Source organism: Mya arenaria, chromosome 12, assembly GCF_026914265.1.
Source record: "Mya arenaria isolate MELC-2E11 chromosome 12, ASM2691426v1".
Lineage (NCBI taxonomy): Eukaryota > Metazoa > Mollusca > Bivalvia > Myida > Myidae > Mya > Mya arenaria.
In genome coordinates, this window is record NC_069133.1 from 38809951 (window position 1) to 38824876 (window position 14926).

A 14926-nucleotide genomic window follows, 5' to 3' on the forward strand; every position below is an offset into this window, starting at 1 on the left:
TGAATAGAGTAAGGGAGAGTATAAGCTGAAGTAAATGATATGTCAGCAGTCTGTAGTTAACGCCAATAATGGAATCATGAAAATCAGTTTAAGCAGTCTGTTGTTAGAGGGGCACACTATATATTGATGCAAAAATACATTGTTATGCTGTTTGTTTTTTCCTTTTACCTAAATGATCTAAACAAAAAAAATAAAAAATGATTTGTGTACAGATATATTTTGATGATAAGCGGTATTTTGGCGTTTTTTAACTGGGGAATATATGGCCACGTAGCTATTAATTGAAAGAAAAAAAATAATTATAAAGACTAATATCTATTTGTCTGTACAAAAACATAAATTATGTTTTTTCTTGTCTTTGTGTGTCAATAAAGCTGCACTCTCACAGATCGCAGATTTTTATATTCAAGTTCAAAAAATGATGTTTTATGCATGGAGCCATAAAACACTAATTTTCGAACGGAAATATGAAAATCTTCGATCTGATTTTTTGTCAGCAATCTTACATCATTGGTTTGCAGATATATACGCCAAAATTTTCTCTTTCCAAGACAAACAATAAAAAAAGTTTTAAAAATGGTATATCTGTGAGAGTGCAGCTTTAATCAGTCTGTTATTAGAGGCATTATTATGTTTAAATCATTCATTTAACTTTAATGATCAAAACAAAAACAAAATATTATGATTTGTGTACAGATATATTTTAATGCTAAGCGGTATCTTGGCATTTTGTAACTGGGGAATATATGGCCACGTAGCTATTAATTGAAATAAATAAATAATTATAAAGGCTGATATCTATTTATCTGTACAAAAATCGAGTGCTTTTTTTGTTTTTGTGAGTCATTTAAGTCAAACGCGTTAAAAATAAAAAAGCATTAAATTAAAAAATGCATAAACCTATAGGTTGTCCCTTTAACTCCAAGGGTACTTTAGAATTCAATTTCATCTAACAAAATTAATTGATTTTAACACATAACAAAATCATTGTAGCCTTTAAGTTTAAAAATTTAAATATACACCACGCAATCGATACCTTTCAAGTCATACAGACATTGGAAATCACAAAAACACCGTATCAGGTTCCATTCATTTATTTAAAACAATGGCGCGAAAGCTACATTACAAAACAGGCAATGAACCGTCCCCCGTCGGTCTTCGATACGAAGTTATCGTATATCTAAAATGGAATGTGTCACGTGACTACAAAAATATACAATTTAGATATTTACACAAATGAGTTCGTGTTGAGAATATTTTCATAATTAAATAAAATATCAATACATATACACGTGTTGCGTTATCATATCTGGATATAATTTTAACATGAAGTAATATACTCCAATATACGATAATGTCGCAAAAGAGTTCGGTCGTTAGTGATTGTCGACTTCGTATAGACCCCGTCCTCGTCGATAAATTTCGCCGACTGCCGGGTGGAATAAATGAAGTCGGAACAAAGATCATCAGAGACCTCGGTCTTCGGTATGAATACGAGAAACAACGCGGAGTACTGGATATCGTCGGGCCGGACACGGAGATACTGAATTTGGCAATTGAAACTCTCCGGTTTTGGATTGAAGGAGATGAGTTCCCTGATACGGGTATCACGTGTCAAGTCGGTTATCCAAACAGGGGTATAGTTATTTGGCGTTTCCATGGAGACTACGCGAAGAAGTTTGACCATCTTTTCGCGGATGATATCAGAAGATTAAAATTGATTCATACGGTCAACATTAAAGCCGTACCATCGAAGCGGAATCCGGAGTATGTTGAATTGTACTGCCACTTTTCGGTGTATCACCAAGTCAAGGACGAAGTCAATAGAATATCGTTCGAACTCAGCAAAATATTTCAAGATGACTTCTTTATACCGATAATGGATTTGAAACAGGCTCGTGATTTCGCGAAAGATAAGTCTAAAGACGATAAAGTGTTGTATGCAATAAAAGTCTACCCGGATGACAAAATCAGAGTATGGATGTTCGCCAAAGACCAATCTGATCTAATAAAGGCAAGAAGAGAATGGGTAACTCATGTAGGACTTATTGCAAGAGATAATGAATTTGAGGAGCGGTCAGTTAAGGTAAAAAACAAAATGAATGACATAAATACTGCGTCTTTCTTTGGCCATAACATTTCGTCTAAGCCGGTCGTTAAAGGTAGCCAACAAAATTTGGCAAATTTGGATAGCAGCAATTCTTTGCAGTTTAGGACAAAACCAAAGGACCTTAGCCCCAGAAATAACACAAATGGGCAAAGGTACGACAATCCAAACTTTCCACGGCCGCCTGATTTTGTATATCCTATAGTATACACAGATTTAAATACATCTCGTGAGCAACAACCCGACCTCACAACATCGAATCCCTTCGCTCAGGAGCATCCAGCCAGCGAATTGGGAGCTGAGATCAACATAAAGAGTGGCGCCAATCCTCTAGCTGGAGAGGCAAAATGGGTCACGGAGGATGAGGTTAATCAAGCTAGACAAAACAAGAAACAACAAAACAGAATATATGTTCACCATCAGGTTGAATATCCTCCAGGAGCAAAATTAACTCAACCGACCACAAGTTTTAAAATGAACCCCTTTAAGCCGGGTGGAATGCAGGTGGTTCATCCAGAGAAGAACCTCGTAGCAAATGAACGATTCAACCCGACTCGTTCATCGCAATCAGTACTTACAAGTGTTACCGATCCTATGCAGGCACCTAATTTAAAAAGGGGCAAAGGTGTTCGACCAGGGGCCAAGAAAAAAGTCAATGTTAAGGATAGTACAAGACGAAGACCGGGTTTAAAAGCCGACCAGCCGCAGCAGACAGTTAAATACAATATCAATGTCAACGGACTTGAAATATTTATGTACAAACAAAACATTGTCAAACTTAACAATATGGACGCGCTTATAAATGTGGTCACACCAGAATTGAAGAAAGGAGACAAAACAGCAACTTTGATGTTTGAAGAGATGGGGAAGCAAGTGATTGACGAAATAGATGTTCATCTGAGTTTATACGGTGAAGTAGACACTGGTGAAAATATTGTAACATCTGCGGGCAAAATACCGGCTCTCGGTGTGATCCACGTGGTTTCACCGATATGGAAGAAATACACGGTGTGGGAGGATTGTGCGAGCGACCTCCACAGAGCCATATATCACGCCCTAAAGACAGCAGAGGCTCATAAGTACAGAAAAGTTGCGCTGCCGATTATTGGCGTCGGTTAGTTATTTTGGAATTGTTACACTCAATTCACGCGAGCGTTGTGTTTGATTTCAGACACGTTTTATCCGGAGGGGGGTGGGGGGGGGGGGAGAGTGGGGAGGGGTTTCCGGGAATTAAATTACGCAAAACTCCACTGAAACTAGAGGGAGTTGCGCACGACTATCACCTAAGCTTTTATGGCATAATATATAAATCTACTACAACTTTTACATGACTTGTATTTTATGTCTATTATATGGCTAATGTTTTCATGTATATGAATTTAGACCTTACCCTCTAATGGATGTGTGGTAGACAGTAGTTCGTACCTTGAAACCAGACCACGTTAAATACAATTAACCTCATATTTATTTTGCTTACTTTCAGAGCCCTTGTTCGGAATACCAAAAGATCTGATTGCGGAGGTGTACGTCAAGGCGCTGATCGACTATAGTATGGGCATGGGGCCTCTCTACCCCGTACTGGAAATACATCTGGTATAGAGTATAATAATTTACATACAACGTTAATGACCATATCAATGGTTTGCACCACCGGGAAATGGTCGGGGCAGTGTACGACGTGCATATGTTGGGCTTTAGCAAGCGAATGATTTCCGACAGGCGGAATTTTCATATGACCAATGAGACCGTCACCCGGTAAAATTCTTCGTCGAATTTTTACGCTTGTTAAATTTGCAGTTTGTGCCTGCAAACCTCCCCCCACCCCCACCCCTTCAGTGGGCATAAATAATGATAGGCGTATTACTTTGCATTAGTTTTAAATGTCGTTGACCTGTAACTTTCAAGTAACTTTGATGGTCGTGGGTTATTAGAACACGCTGAATAGATTAAAGATAAATTTAGTCCAAAAATATATGTATTTAGACTGATTTAAAACATCACGTATGACATATTTAATCAAAAAGGCATGCGCAATGAATCATTGCACTAGATTGTTTAGATGATTTTCGTGTAGGGAATAATACCGATAATACGTGTATACAATTTGGAATAGATGTCAGATTATGGTAATATTCAATGTCTTATTACTTGTATATTTAACTTATTAAATATTAAGGTGGTGTTCAATCCAAAACAGCAATCTTATGACAAACCATAATTTATACGACTTAGTGTTTCTACCAATTGTTTATGTGAATAAATGATACATTGGTGATATATTTTCATGAATAACATATTATCTCAGAATAATAAGAAACCAAGTATATAGATTTTAGAACATTTACTAAAATTATTAGATTTACTTATTACACAAATCTGTAATACAGAAACATAATAAAAAAGGCATTTTTTTTATAAAAATAAGAATCGTTTGTAAATTATACCCACGTCAAGTTCTATTGATAGGGCAAAAAGACTCATGTGAAAGTTTTGTAAAACACAGCAGTCTTAGATTACCAAACTGTTAAAACAGAGGAAAGTACGAACACTTGTTGAGCTTGTTATACTATGTTGCGTATAGGTGGACGAGGACGTGGCTATGCTGACGTACATCAAGGACGCGTATGAGAGCTGGGCTTCTATGCCGGGTGTTGCAGACGACATGACAAAACACATATCCACAGGTAATGAAACACGTTTTCTCAGCAAATGAAACACATATCCATGTAATTACTGAAACACATATTCTCAGCAAATGAAACACATATCCACAGGTAGTGAAACACATACCCTCAGCAAATGAAACACAAACCACAGGTAATGAAACACCTATTCTCAGCAAATGAAACTCATATCCATGTAGTTAGTGAAACACATACCCTCAGCAAATGAAACACATATCCACAGGTAGTGAAACACCTATCCTCAGCAAATGAAACACAAACCACAGGTAGTGAAACACATATCCTCAGCAAATGAAACACATATCCACAGGTAATGAAACACATATCCTCAGCAAATGAAACACATATGCACAGGTAATGAAACACATACCCTCAGCCAATGAAACACAATCCACAGGTAGTGAAACACATATCCTCAGCAAATTAAACAAATATCTACAGGTAATGAAACACATACCCTCAGCAAATGAAACACATATCCACAGGTAATGAAACACATATCCTCAGCAAATGAAACACATATGCACAGGTAATGAAACACATATCCTCAGCAAATGAAACACAATCCACAGGTAGTGAAACACATATCCTCAGCAAATGAAACAAATATCCACAGGTAATGAAACACATATTATCAGCAAATGAAACAAATTGCGCATTTATAAATAAAACAATTGAAACTGCAGGGACGAGCACAGTAGCCTGAAGTTTAACCAATATTATTATCAATAGTTCTCGTAATCATGAATAATTAAGGAGGGAGTTTCATTGGTGCCGCAATGAAATCTCCCACCACAAACTAAAAGCGCACTTCCTCCTACAATGGAACGTTAAATATGCACAGACGCTCATGCTAATGTTTTACCGTATAAAAAAGTTTTCTTGCGAAAGCTCGAATGAAAATCGATCCGCCTGATCGCTACAATTTAAACAGCTACTTAGACCACTCGCCTGTGGAGACATCTGACTGTACATGGTTATTGAATTGTATTTAATTGTTAAATTCGATTTCATGGAAAGGAGATTTGTCTCCCCTGCCTCGTGCATATTTATATGGGCGATATTCCGACAGTCGATTTTCCCACGGTATATATAAAAATGAAGCAGAGGAGAGTATGGTGGTTGCCGAAGAAGCAAGACACGAAGAGATCCGCACGATTACAAACATTACACAACTATCAAAATATCGCCATTGTTAGTTGTTGTGCATATGTCCTTGTAGATGCGGTTCAGTCGATGCGAACATAAGATGTGGTGTCTAATCGCCGAGAAAGTGATGTGTACATGAAAAGATAACATGCTGTTGGTGGAAGACGGCTTGTATTCTCTAATGTGCATATTTTGTTGTAGATGCAGTTCAGTCTATGCGAAACCCGGATGCGGTTTATAATCGCCGTGAAAGTGCTGTGAATATGAAGGACAATGCTCCACACCGCAGTGAAAACATGGTGGTGTTTGTGGAACAGTCGTACACGGAGAACGGCGAGCAGAGATGGACATTTGATGTTCTCAGGAGGATGACAGTGCACGTGTACACAGGTCTGTGTCGTTGAGGCCAGGATTGTTTTGTATTATGTGCATACCATATCTTGCTTCCACTTTGTATTATCCTTTATAAAACCATAGAATCTACAAGAAAAAACACATTGGTCTACAATGTATTCAATATAAAGATTGATAGTATCAATACAAAAAAACACTGTCGTAACTAAAATATCGGTCCTTCACATCAAGCTCGACCAAACGAGGAAATCGCCCCAAGCGCTAACGACCCAACGGGTTTCCACTGTATGATCAATTCCAAATCAATAACATACAGTGAAATTACAAGACAACAATCAAAAGTTTATTTAATGTCAAGGGAAACCGCTTTGACATGGTTACTGCAAACTGAAAGCAAGATGACCGATGATTGCTTTTCATCATTTGTTAGAGGTGTCATTTGTATTACTACTTTTAAACTTATGTATAGTCTATATTTAAACATTTGCTTATTATATCTTTACGAATTTGGAAAAGATAAATGTTGTCAACAACAACACAAAAGTACAACACAACATACACACACACACTGTTACAATGAAAACGGATTTGTCATTTAGCAAATTCACTTCAGGATCGTTGCTTACACTAAGTAACGTGGAGGCGGTGGTGTGCGCAATGGACTCAAACGGCAAAGGAACCCTCGTCCGTCATCTGCAAGGAGCAGGCGGGAGGAAGTACCGAGAAGCATTGAAAAAAGCCAAGTATGCGGATAAATTATAAAGAGACAAGAAGTTCGAGTCGTAGGATGTGTTTTTTACTAACTTAGTTAGTGATAGTTTACGGTCAACACTCGCTATATCGAAGTCGTTAGACATAATCAGAACATCCAGATAACAGAGTTCGAAATAGCGAGTTTGGACCGTACCATGTATGTATTCGTATGAACCAGAAAAATGACCCAAGTTGCAAACTATTGTATGTATAGTGTGTGTATACCACTTTTTAAATTGCGTCATAAATGCTTCGTCGGAAGGCAATATTTTGATTTGAAAAAAAACACTTTAAACAAAGATAACTTCACTATTTCTTCACCATTTTAAATGAAACATAGCGCAGTCTACGCCATTTTTGGAGCGCCACCTTCGGTCTCCAGAATTTGATTGCGAGTTTAGTTACATAAAACATTAATTTTGGAGCGCAAAATATGAAAATCTGCGATCTGATCTTTTGTCATCAGTATTTTATCACTGGTTGGCAGATATTTACGCAAAAATAATGTTCGTTCCAAGACAAAACATAAAAACGTCAAAACGTTCAATCTGTGAGAGTGCAGCTTTAACAGTGTGTGTATACCACGTGATAAATTGCGTCATAAATGCTACGTCGGAAGGCAATATTTTGCTTCGAATGAAGACTTTAAACACGGATAACTTCACTCTTACCTCACCATTTTAAATGAAACATAGCGCAGTCTGAGGCCGCTTATGCAATCCCGCCTTCAGTCTTTTACCAGAGTTTGATTGAAAGTTAGGTTCTTAAAACACTTCAACAAACCTTTTCACAATACGGCCGTCTGACGGAGCACTGTCAAAATAGGTTTGTCGAAGTGTTTGATGAAACTAATGACCTCATCAAATTTTAGAAATAACACAAATGCGGGGCTCTTATAGCCACGTAGACTGCCCTTTGTTTCATTTAAAATGGTGTTGTAAATGAAGAGTTATCTTTGATTTAAGTCTTCATTTTAAGCAAATGTTTGCCTTCCGACGTAGCATATATGACGTAATTTATCACGTGGTAAAAAACGGGGGTGTTTTAAAAATATTGAAATTGTTTTAAGTGAAGTACTTTATGGTTGAAATTGATCATAAAGAGTTATATTAATATTTTACCATGTAAGTGAAATGTTATTTTGCACTAAACAAGCATTTAATGCATTAAAGATTTCAAGATTTCAAGATTTCAAGATTTATTTAGATCATGGGTTATTACAACCATGTGATCAGAACAATAACGCTTTAACAAACAATTAATTAAACATATATATATAAACAAAGTGGACATATATTACATACAGTTTCCTATAATAGGAAATACTAAGACAAATAAGTCGTATTGTTTTTAAAGGAGAATGACTATTTGACATTAGATAAAAGGGATTTACAAAATATAGCCAGTTTAATAAGTTCTTTTTTGTTTTTACTGTTCATTAATTGATCTAACTTAATACAATTAGGGTTACGACAAAAGTACAATTAAATATTTTTCTTTCTATCGTCTGAAAAATGTTGACATTCAAACAAGTAATGAAATTCATCACCTAAACTATTACCACTACACAAATGACATGTTCTACAAAATCTCTCAACATTTTGACCACGCCCTACTTCAATAGGAAATTTGTGATTCATAATTCTAAATTTAAGCAAATACAATGAAAGATTCTTGGGTAGTATATCAATATAGCTTTCAAACCCAAAAACTTTTTTGTATACTTTATACATTTGACATTTTGGTGAATTTGAAACAATACTATACCAATTTTGAATAAATTGGTCAGATAATCTGTTTTTAACCATATTTTTAAAAACAATAACACTATTAACCTGTTGCAAATCAAAGTACATACTTAATCCTAAATCATTTAAAGAATTCTTAACAAAGGAAAGCCATGGGAACTTTAAGCCAGAGGTAACATCATTGTGCAAAGAATATGCAGTATTATACAATAAATGACTAATTTTGCTGCTGCTCACATCAGCAGAATTTACTATTTTACTCCAAAAGGTCAAAAGCCTAGTTTTAGCTTGTATAGAAATTGGTTTTAAACCAAGTTCACCATAAATCATACAATTAGGGGTACACTGTTTTAAATTTAAAATGAGTTTACAATATTTTAACTGAAATTGGTCTAATATCTTAATATCCTCCATAGCCCATACCTCTGAACCATATACATCTTAAGATCCTCCATAGCCCATACCTCTGAACCATATACAAGTTGTTTACCTTTCCAATAAAACGAAAGTTGACTGACACAGACAACAATTATGCGAAGGGGAACAACTCGATACAATTGTAATAACTCAGCCTCCTCCGACAAAGCTTCGAGATTAGACCTCGTTATACAATCGTAACAACTCGGCCATGGACGAAATGTTCCGAGCGATTTAAAACTGTGCCCTGAAGCCTTGCAGGTGCCCTTCATGTATATATCGTTATGTTTTGACAGAATGAAATGAAAAAAGCCGTCAAACTCATATTTATAAGTTGGATAAAAAAAATTGTATACGGAACTAATATAAAATAACATTATCTGGTAACATTTCTTGTTTTTATGATATTTTATAGACGCTATATGCTTTAACCCGGAATCCTGATCGGAACAACTACCCACTTTTGATACTAAACAATTTGTACGTGAAGGATTTGACATATCAAAAATCTAAAAAAAATCCGTCAACGTACAATTATTTGGACTAGTGGTAAACACACACTGATGTAGATCGATGACATAGTTTTGGTTTGCTTTGTTAATCAACGCGAAAACGTTGAACTATATGTAGCTGTTGGCCCAATTGCGAGTAGATACATGTGCTCTTTCATAATAAGCCAATGTACACCCCTTCCATTTTGTGTATGAAGATGCTTTCATTAAGTTGCCAATCTTCCACAGAGGCACGCGGACTCTCCAAGACGGCGAGGTGCTGGTGACAGAGGGTGGGGATCTTCCGTTAGAGACTGTCTTGCACGCGGTGGTCGCGAAGCCTGTGTATACCGCAAGCCAGAAGAACCTTACTCGTCTAGATAAGATCAACACCCATGTCCTAGCGTCTGCTAATAAACATGGCATCAATGTGTTAGCTATGCCGCTGATCGGAACAAGTAAGTAGCCAAAATAGGTTTTGTCATTATCATTGATTGTTGCGTTCAGCTAAAAATATGTCCTGTTAAAACCGTAATGTAGTGTCATTTGTATTTTACATTAATGTTGTATAATATTTGTATCCAAATATTCCTTATCGAGATGTGGTAGCATTTACGCAAGACATCAAATTGAAGAAAAAATCAGTTATTTATTTCGTCACTCCAGAGTTTTGTATGAGAAAAAAATGTTTACAACCAGGTCGTCTCCGGGAACGCTTCGAGGTTGAGCAGACCAGTCTGCAACTGGTGGATAATATCATTGAGGTGTGCCTCAGTGCTGGGCGCCATCTGCACATCCGGGAACTTCACCTTGTCAATATTAACCACGTGATGACCCAGTACATTACACAGGCTCTTAGAACCAGGGCCCATGCTAAAGTCAGGTATGGTATTATATCAAAATTGTTTATTCAGAGGAATTTCTGCACCAACAAATTCGTTTAAGCTAGGCATAGTGACATTCTAGCACGTAAAATTCTTTTATATAGAAATTCTGGTTGATGGAATCTATTTTATGTTATTGATTCTTAGGGTGAGTCTCTAAATTATCATTTAAAGCATGTCCTTATATCATTTAAATTTCATTTTCGACTGAAACATAGGAAGAAGACGATTTAGGTTATATTTCTCTTTTTAAGACTGGAAGCCGAATCACACGCACTGTCAAGATCAGAGGTGTTATCCCATGCAGAGGCTGTGAGAGCAGCATCACCAGAAAGCAGGGCTAAAGTATCTAAATCTCTTTCGAAAACCATAGCAACTGCCGAGGAAAAAAGTGCAGTAAATCAAACGGAAATGCAAGATCCTGTTGTTAGTACTCGTGAGGTTTCTAGCGATGAAACAAAGGCTGAATATACAGGAGATGGTGAGAGAAATCCCAGAAAGAACAATAAAAGAAAACAAGACGCTGTTAAGAAGACTAAAACGAAATCACTGGAAGATAAATCCGCGGCTTACCTTTCAACGCGTATGTTAGAAGCTCATGACAGAATGTTGAAGGATGCGTGGAACCAACTCGTGGACGAAGATATTGATGATCCGACAGAAAAACAAACATCACAGAGAGTTGAGGACGTCCAGAAAAGAAAGCACAAGCAGCTTGATCCTATCCCAACAAAAGAGAGTGAAATGGACATTACAGGTGCAGTGATTGACGAAAAGGACCAAAGAATTGCACAGTTGATGAAAAAAGAAAGAGAACAGAGAAAACGCAGTAAACGGCGAATATTTCAACGATCTTCAGATTTCATTTATCAAAAATCGAAAGCAGAGTCATATCAAGAAAAGTTCGAAAAGAAGCAAAGATATGAATCCACTCGCTCAAAAAATAACGACTCGGGTAGAGTGGTGAGATCAAAAAGTAGCGGCAATATAAATAACGGATATTTAAGCGAATCTCTTCTGAAAGGGTTCGAAACTGAGAGACAGCGAATTCGACAACAGCGAATACAAGAAGATGCTGACGAAATGACCGATGATGAGCGAATGGAAAAGGAACGGTTCTTGAAAGAAACAGAACGCTTTTTCACAAGAGGCACAAAAGACCGGTACAGGCCAACAAACGATGTCAGAAATTTAAATGATGAGTTTGAACGTGCAAATAGAGTCGATGTGCAGGACTATAAAACGGAAACGGACTATGCGATTACGGCAAGAAGTGATCAACGTGCTCTTACCAGAAGGAAAAGTCAGAAACATGTCATTGACACTGAGAGAGAAGATGAGTATATGATGGATATGGACTATTTAGCAAAGGAACGAGAAACGCGTATTAAAGAAAGAGAGGAGAAGGCAATCAACAATGATGACGACCTTAATCACAGCTATACAAAAAGTAAAAAGAGTCAGATGCAAAGGAATGGTCGTTTTATGGACATGATGCATGCTGAAAAAGAGAATAACAAATATGACAATTCATACATGAACAATATGCAAAACAGAGGTGACTTTTCAGATAGTGAATATGAAAGGCATAGAAAACCATTAAAATCAAGTCTTAAAAGAGTGTCTTCACAGGGAGCAGTCAATCAGTATAGCGGTGATAGCAATTTAGAGGAATATAAAGTGAGCAGAAAATTAACGGACATCCCTCAGAACAACTATCCGAGGGAGCTCAAATTTTCTCAATATGTGGAAAATTACAGTTATCCAAACCCTAAACAGATCGAGCCGTACCCTATCCAAAACCCTACCGCATACAACTACAATAGAGAACCATACCCGTACTCTGAACCATCGCAGTATTTCGGATATCCTGTCAATCAAGAGGACAGCTTGCCTCCGGCTCCGTATGCTAGACAGACTGATGATGATGTTAAACATTACACAGTTGATGCAGTCGTACAAATGCCACGCGCTTTGTCAAATAGCTACAATAAAGAAAATAAACACTCGAGTGAACCAAGATATGAAGTTGTCAAGCCAACTGATAGACAAGAATTCACAGAAATTAAAGTTGATAGCGTTGAAAACGATCAATCGGATATCAACAATAACGATGATGTGCAGAAAATTGATAAGACGGGATCAGTTATGGAACAAGTTAAGGAAAATACAGACAATGTGGAAAACGAAAAAGAGGCAACAAAATTAAAGGGTACTTCTGACAATGATTTGTTACATATCATGGAAGAAGAGCGAAATATGTATGCCAATGAAACTACCAAAGAAGCTGATGAAAATAATGATGACAACGGAAATGGGAATGCTGAACACCAGAGAGCAAATGAAATTGACAATATGGACAGCGAATCACAAAACACCAGCAATGGTTATAAGGATACAAACGAAATACTGGGCGAAAAGAAAGAAACCGTTGAAGAAAATGAAGAACCTGAAAATGTTTCATCTGATGTCGCCAACAATGATATCAATGGCAGTGTAAACAGTTCGTTTAAGGAAGTTGACATTGCAATTGATGTAAATACATCGACGCCAGCTAAGATTGTCACTGTGGACGATAATGTAAAGAGCACTCAATCGCAAGACGTGGTACAACCAAAACGGAAGACTTACAGACCGCCAAAGAAGAATTACAAAACAATCACCATGAGCAACTTGGGTGGCGATTTTCTTCGAGAAAAGCCTGTCGTTGACCAGCCCGTACTGTTGAAAAACAGGCGGTATAAGTTTCCAAACATACCACGAATCGAAACTGATACTTATATAGCCATGGATCTTTTATCGACAACAAAGCTTGCTGATAAGAAAGTATCGTTTGATCCCACTATCAATCAAAAGCACAACAAATTAAGAAAACGCGATCTGAATAAAATCCGCAGTGGACCAATTATGAATCCTAATGTAATCGATCCAAATGACTTTTCGATTCGAGACAATATCAGACTGGATATAGACATTGTTGATAGAAAGAAACCAGAAGTAGATGAAACAAAATTAAAGGATGAAAAACGAAAAATCAAACGGTTTTGGGAAGTCGTCGGTGGAAAAGATTTGAATGATGAAAAGGAGCTTTATGGATACAATGGTCAACGAAAACAGAAAGACAAAATGTTAGTGACAAAAGTTAAAAAGGAAAGGGTGTTATCTGCCAAGAGCAAACACAGTAATACCAAAACTAACGTTAGCTCGGTTCATAACCATTCCGTCGGAAAATATAACGTTACGGTAGAAGTTGCAAATTAGTTATTGAACAAATCGGGCTTCACATTAAAAGTACCATGACGTCGATATTGTTACATTCAGTGTTATATTACATATGTCAAGTTTCTAGTAGTAGAAGTATACGCTAACTGTGTTGATTGCATAAATACATTTGTTGTCATGTATCTAATTTATGTGTGTGATGTGGGAATGTTTAATATGAACACAATTTAATGAGAAAACTGTTGATGGTCATTGACCTAGCTTTTAGTGTGTTTATACGCCGTTTGGGCATGTTCCAATGCACGAGATAAGGAGTGAGAAAAAATTCCAATGCGTTTGTGTGTTAAAATTAAAATATATAATGTATATCTAAACATATGTCAGCGTTTATTTTCCCTTTCACGTGTGTGAGGCAAGTAAAGCGGAGGTTTTTTGTGTTTAGTTATCATATCTAAAAAAAAAATGTGCTTGCTGTGTCTCTCTGAAATGATAATAGAAAATGTTAGCCTTACAAAGCAATGTTAAACCAGAATTATGAACTCGCATTAACATATACCATGCTTGAAATAATAAAAAGTCAACTTCCTTTCGCAATTAAATCGCTTAAACCAAATAGGAGGGGAGGAACTATATCACGGTTTTTTCTACCGTTTCAGTCATGGATAATAATTGTAAAATGTAATTGTCACCTTAGCTCAATACGATATGTTAAAACAGAAACCAAAACGCAAATAACTTTCAACGTGAAGTTGTTGACGATTTTCTCTTATATTTAAATAAAACTAGTACAGCTGAAACAGTTGTCTATAATCTTGTTAGAAAATGATGCGGATAACATGTGTATCAATTAAACTTCTAGCGCAATCACGATTTGAAAGTTAACAACGACGACATTCACAACGTTGTTAACTTTAACAAAGTTCTCAACAATCGGCCATTCGTCTTAAATGAAAAGGTAATAAAAACGTAATAAAATCGCCCAAAATGCAATATTTGGGACAATATTTTTTTCCCGGGGGAGTACCAAACCCCCTACCAACACTTTAAACCATATAAATTTATATTCTGAGGGAGTGTCTCAAATCAAAAAGATACGGTCCCTATGTTACGCCCCCTC

The 14926-nt window shown here is 36.7% G+C and overlaps 1 protein-coding gene across 1 annotated transcript; it reads left to right on the top strand.

The window, feature by feature from the left end:
* Positions 1-1225: 1225 nt before the first annotated feature.
* Positions 1226-14492, top strand: LOC128210328 (uncharacterized). The gene is made up of 8 exons (XM_052914605.1): positions 1226-3221; positions 3591-3700; positions 4689-4791; positions 6142-6330; positions 6908-7037; positions 9953-10161; positions 10403-10586; positions 10842-14492. Exons 1-8 carry the CDS (start codon positions 1355-1357, stop codon positions 13846-13848), a joined length of 5799 nt encoding a protein of 1932 aa, XP_052770565.1. The 5' UTR covers positions 1226-1354; the 3' UTR covers positions 13849-14492.
* Positions 14493-14926: the final 434 nt, after the last annotated feature.

What these genes read in the sequence shown, in the direction of transcription:
- LOC128210328 (XM_052914605.1), top strand. Translation starts at nt 1,355, where the DNA reads ATGTCGCAAAAGAGTTCGGTCGTTAGTGATTGTCGACTTCGTATAGAC. An exon ending in GACAAAACACATATCCACAG is followed by an intron (nt 4,792 to 6,141) that starts GTAATGAAACAC and finishes ATTTTGTTGTAG; the next exon opens with ATGCAGTTCAGTCTATGCGA. An exon ending in AGGGCCCATGCTAAAGTCAG is followed by an intron (nt 10,587 to 10,841) that starts GTATGGTATTAT and finishes TCTCTTTTTAAG; the next exon opens with ACTGGAAGCCGAATCACACG.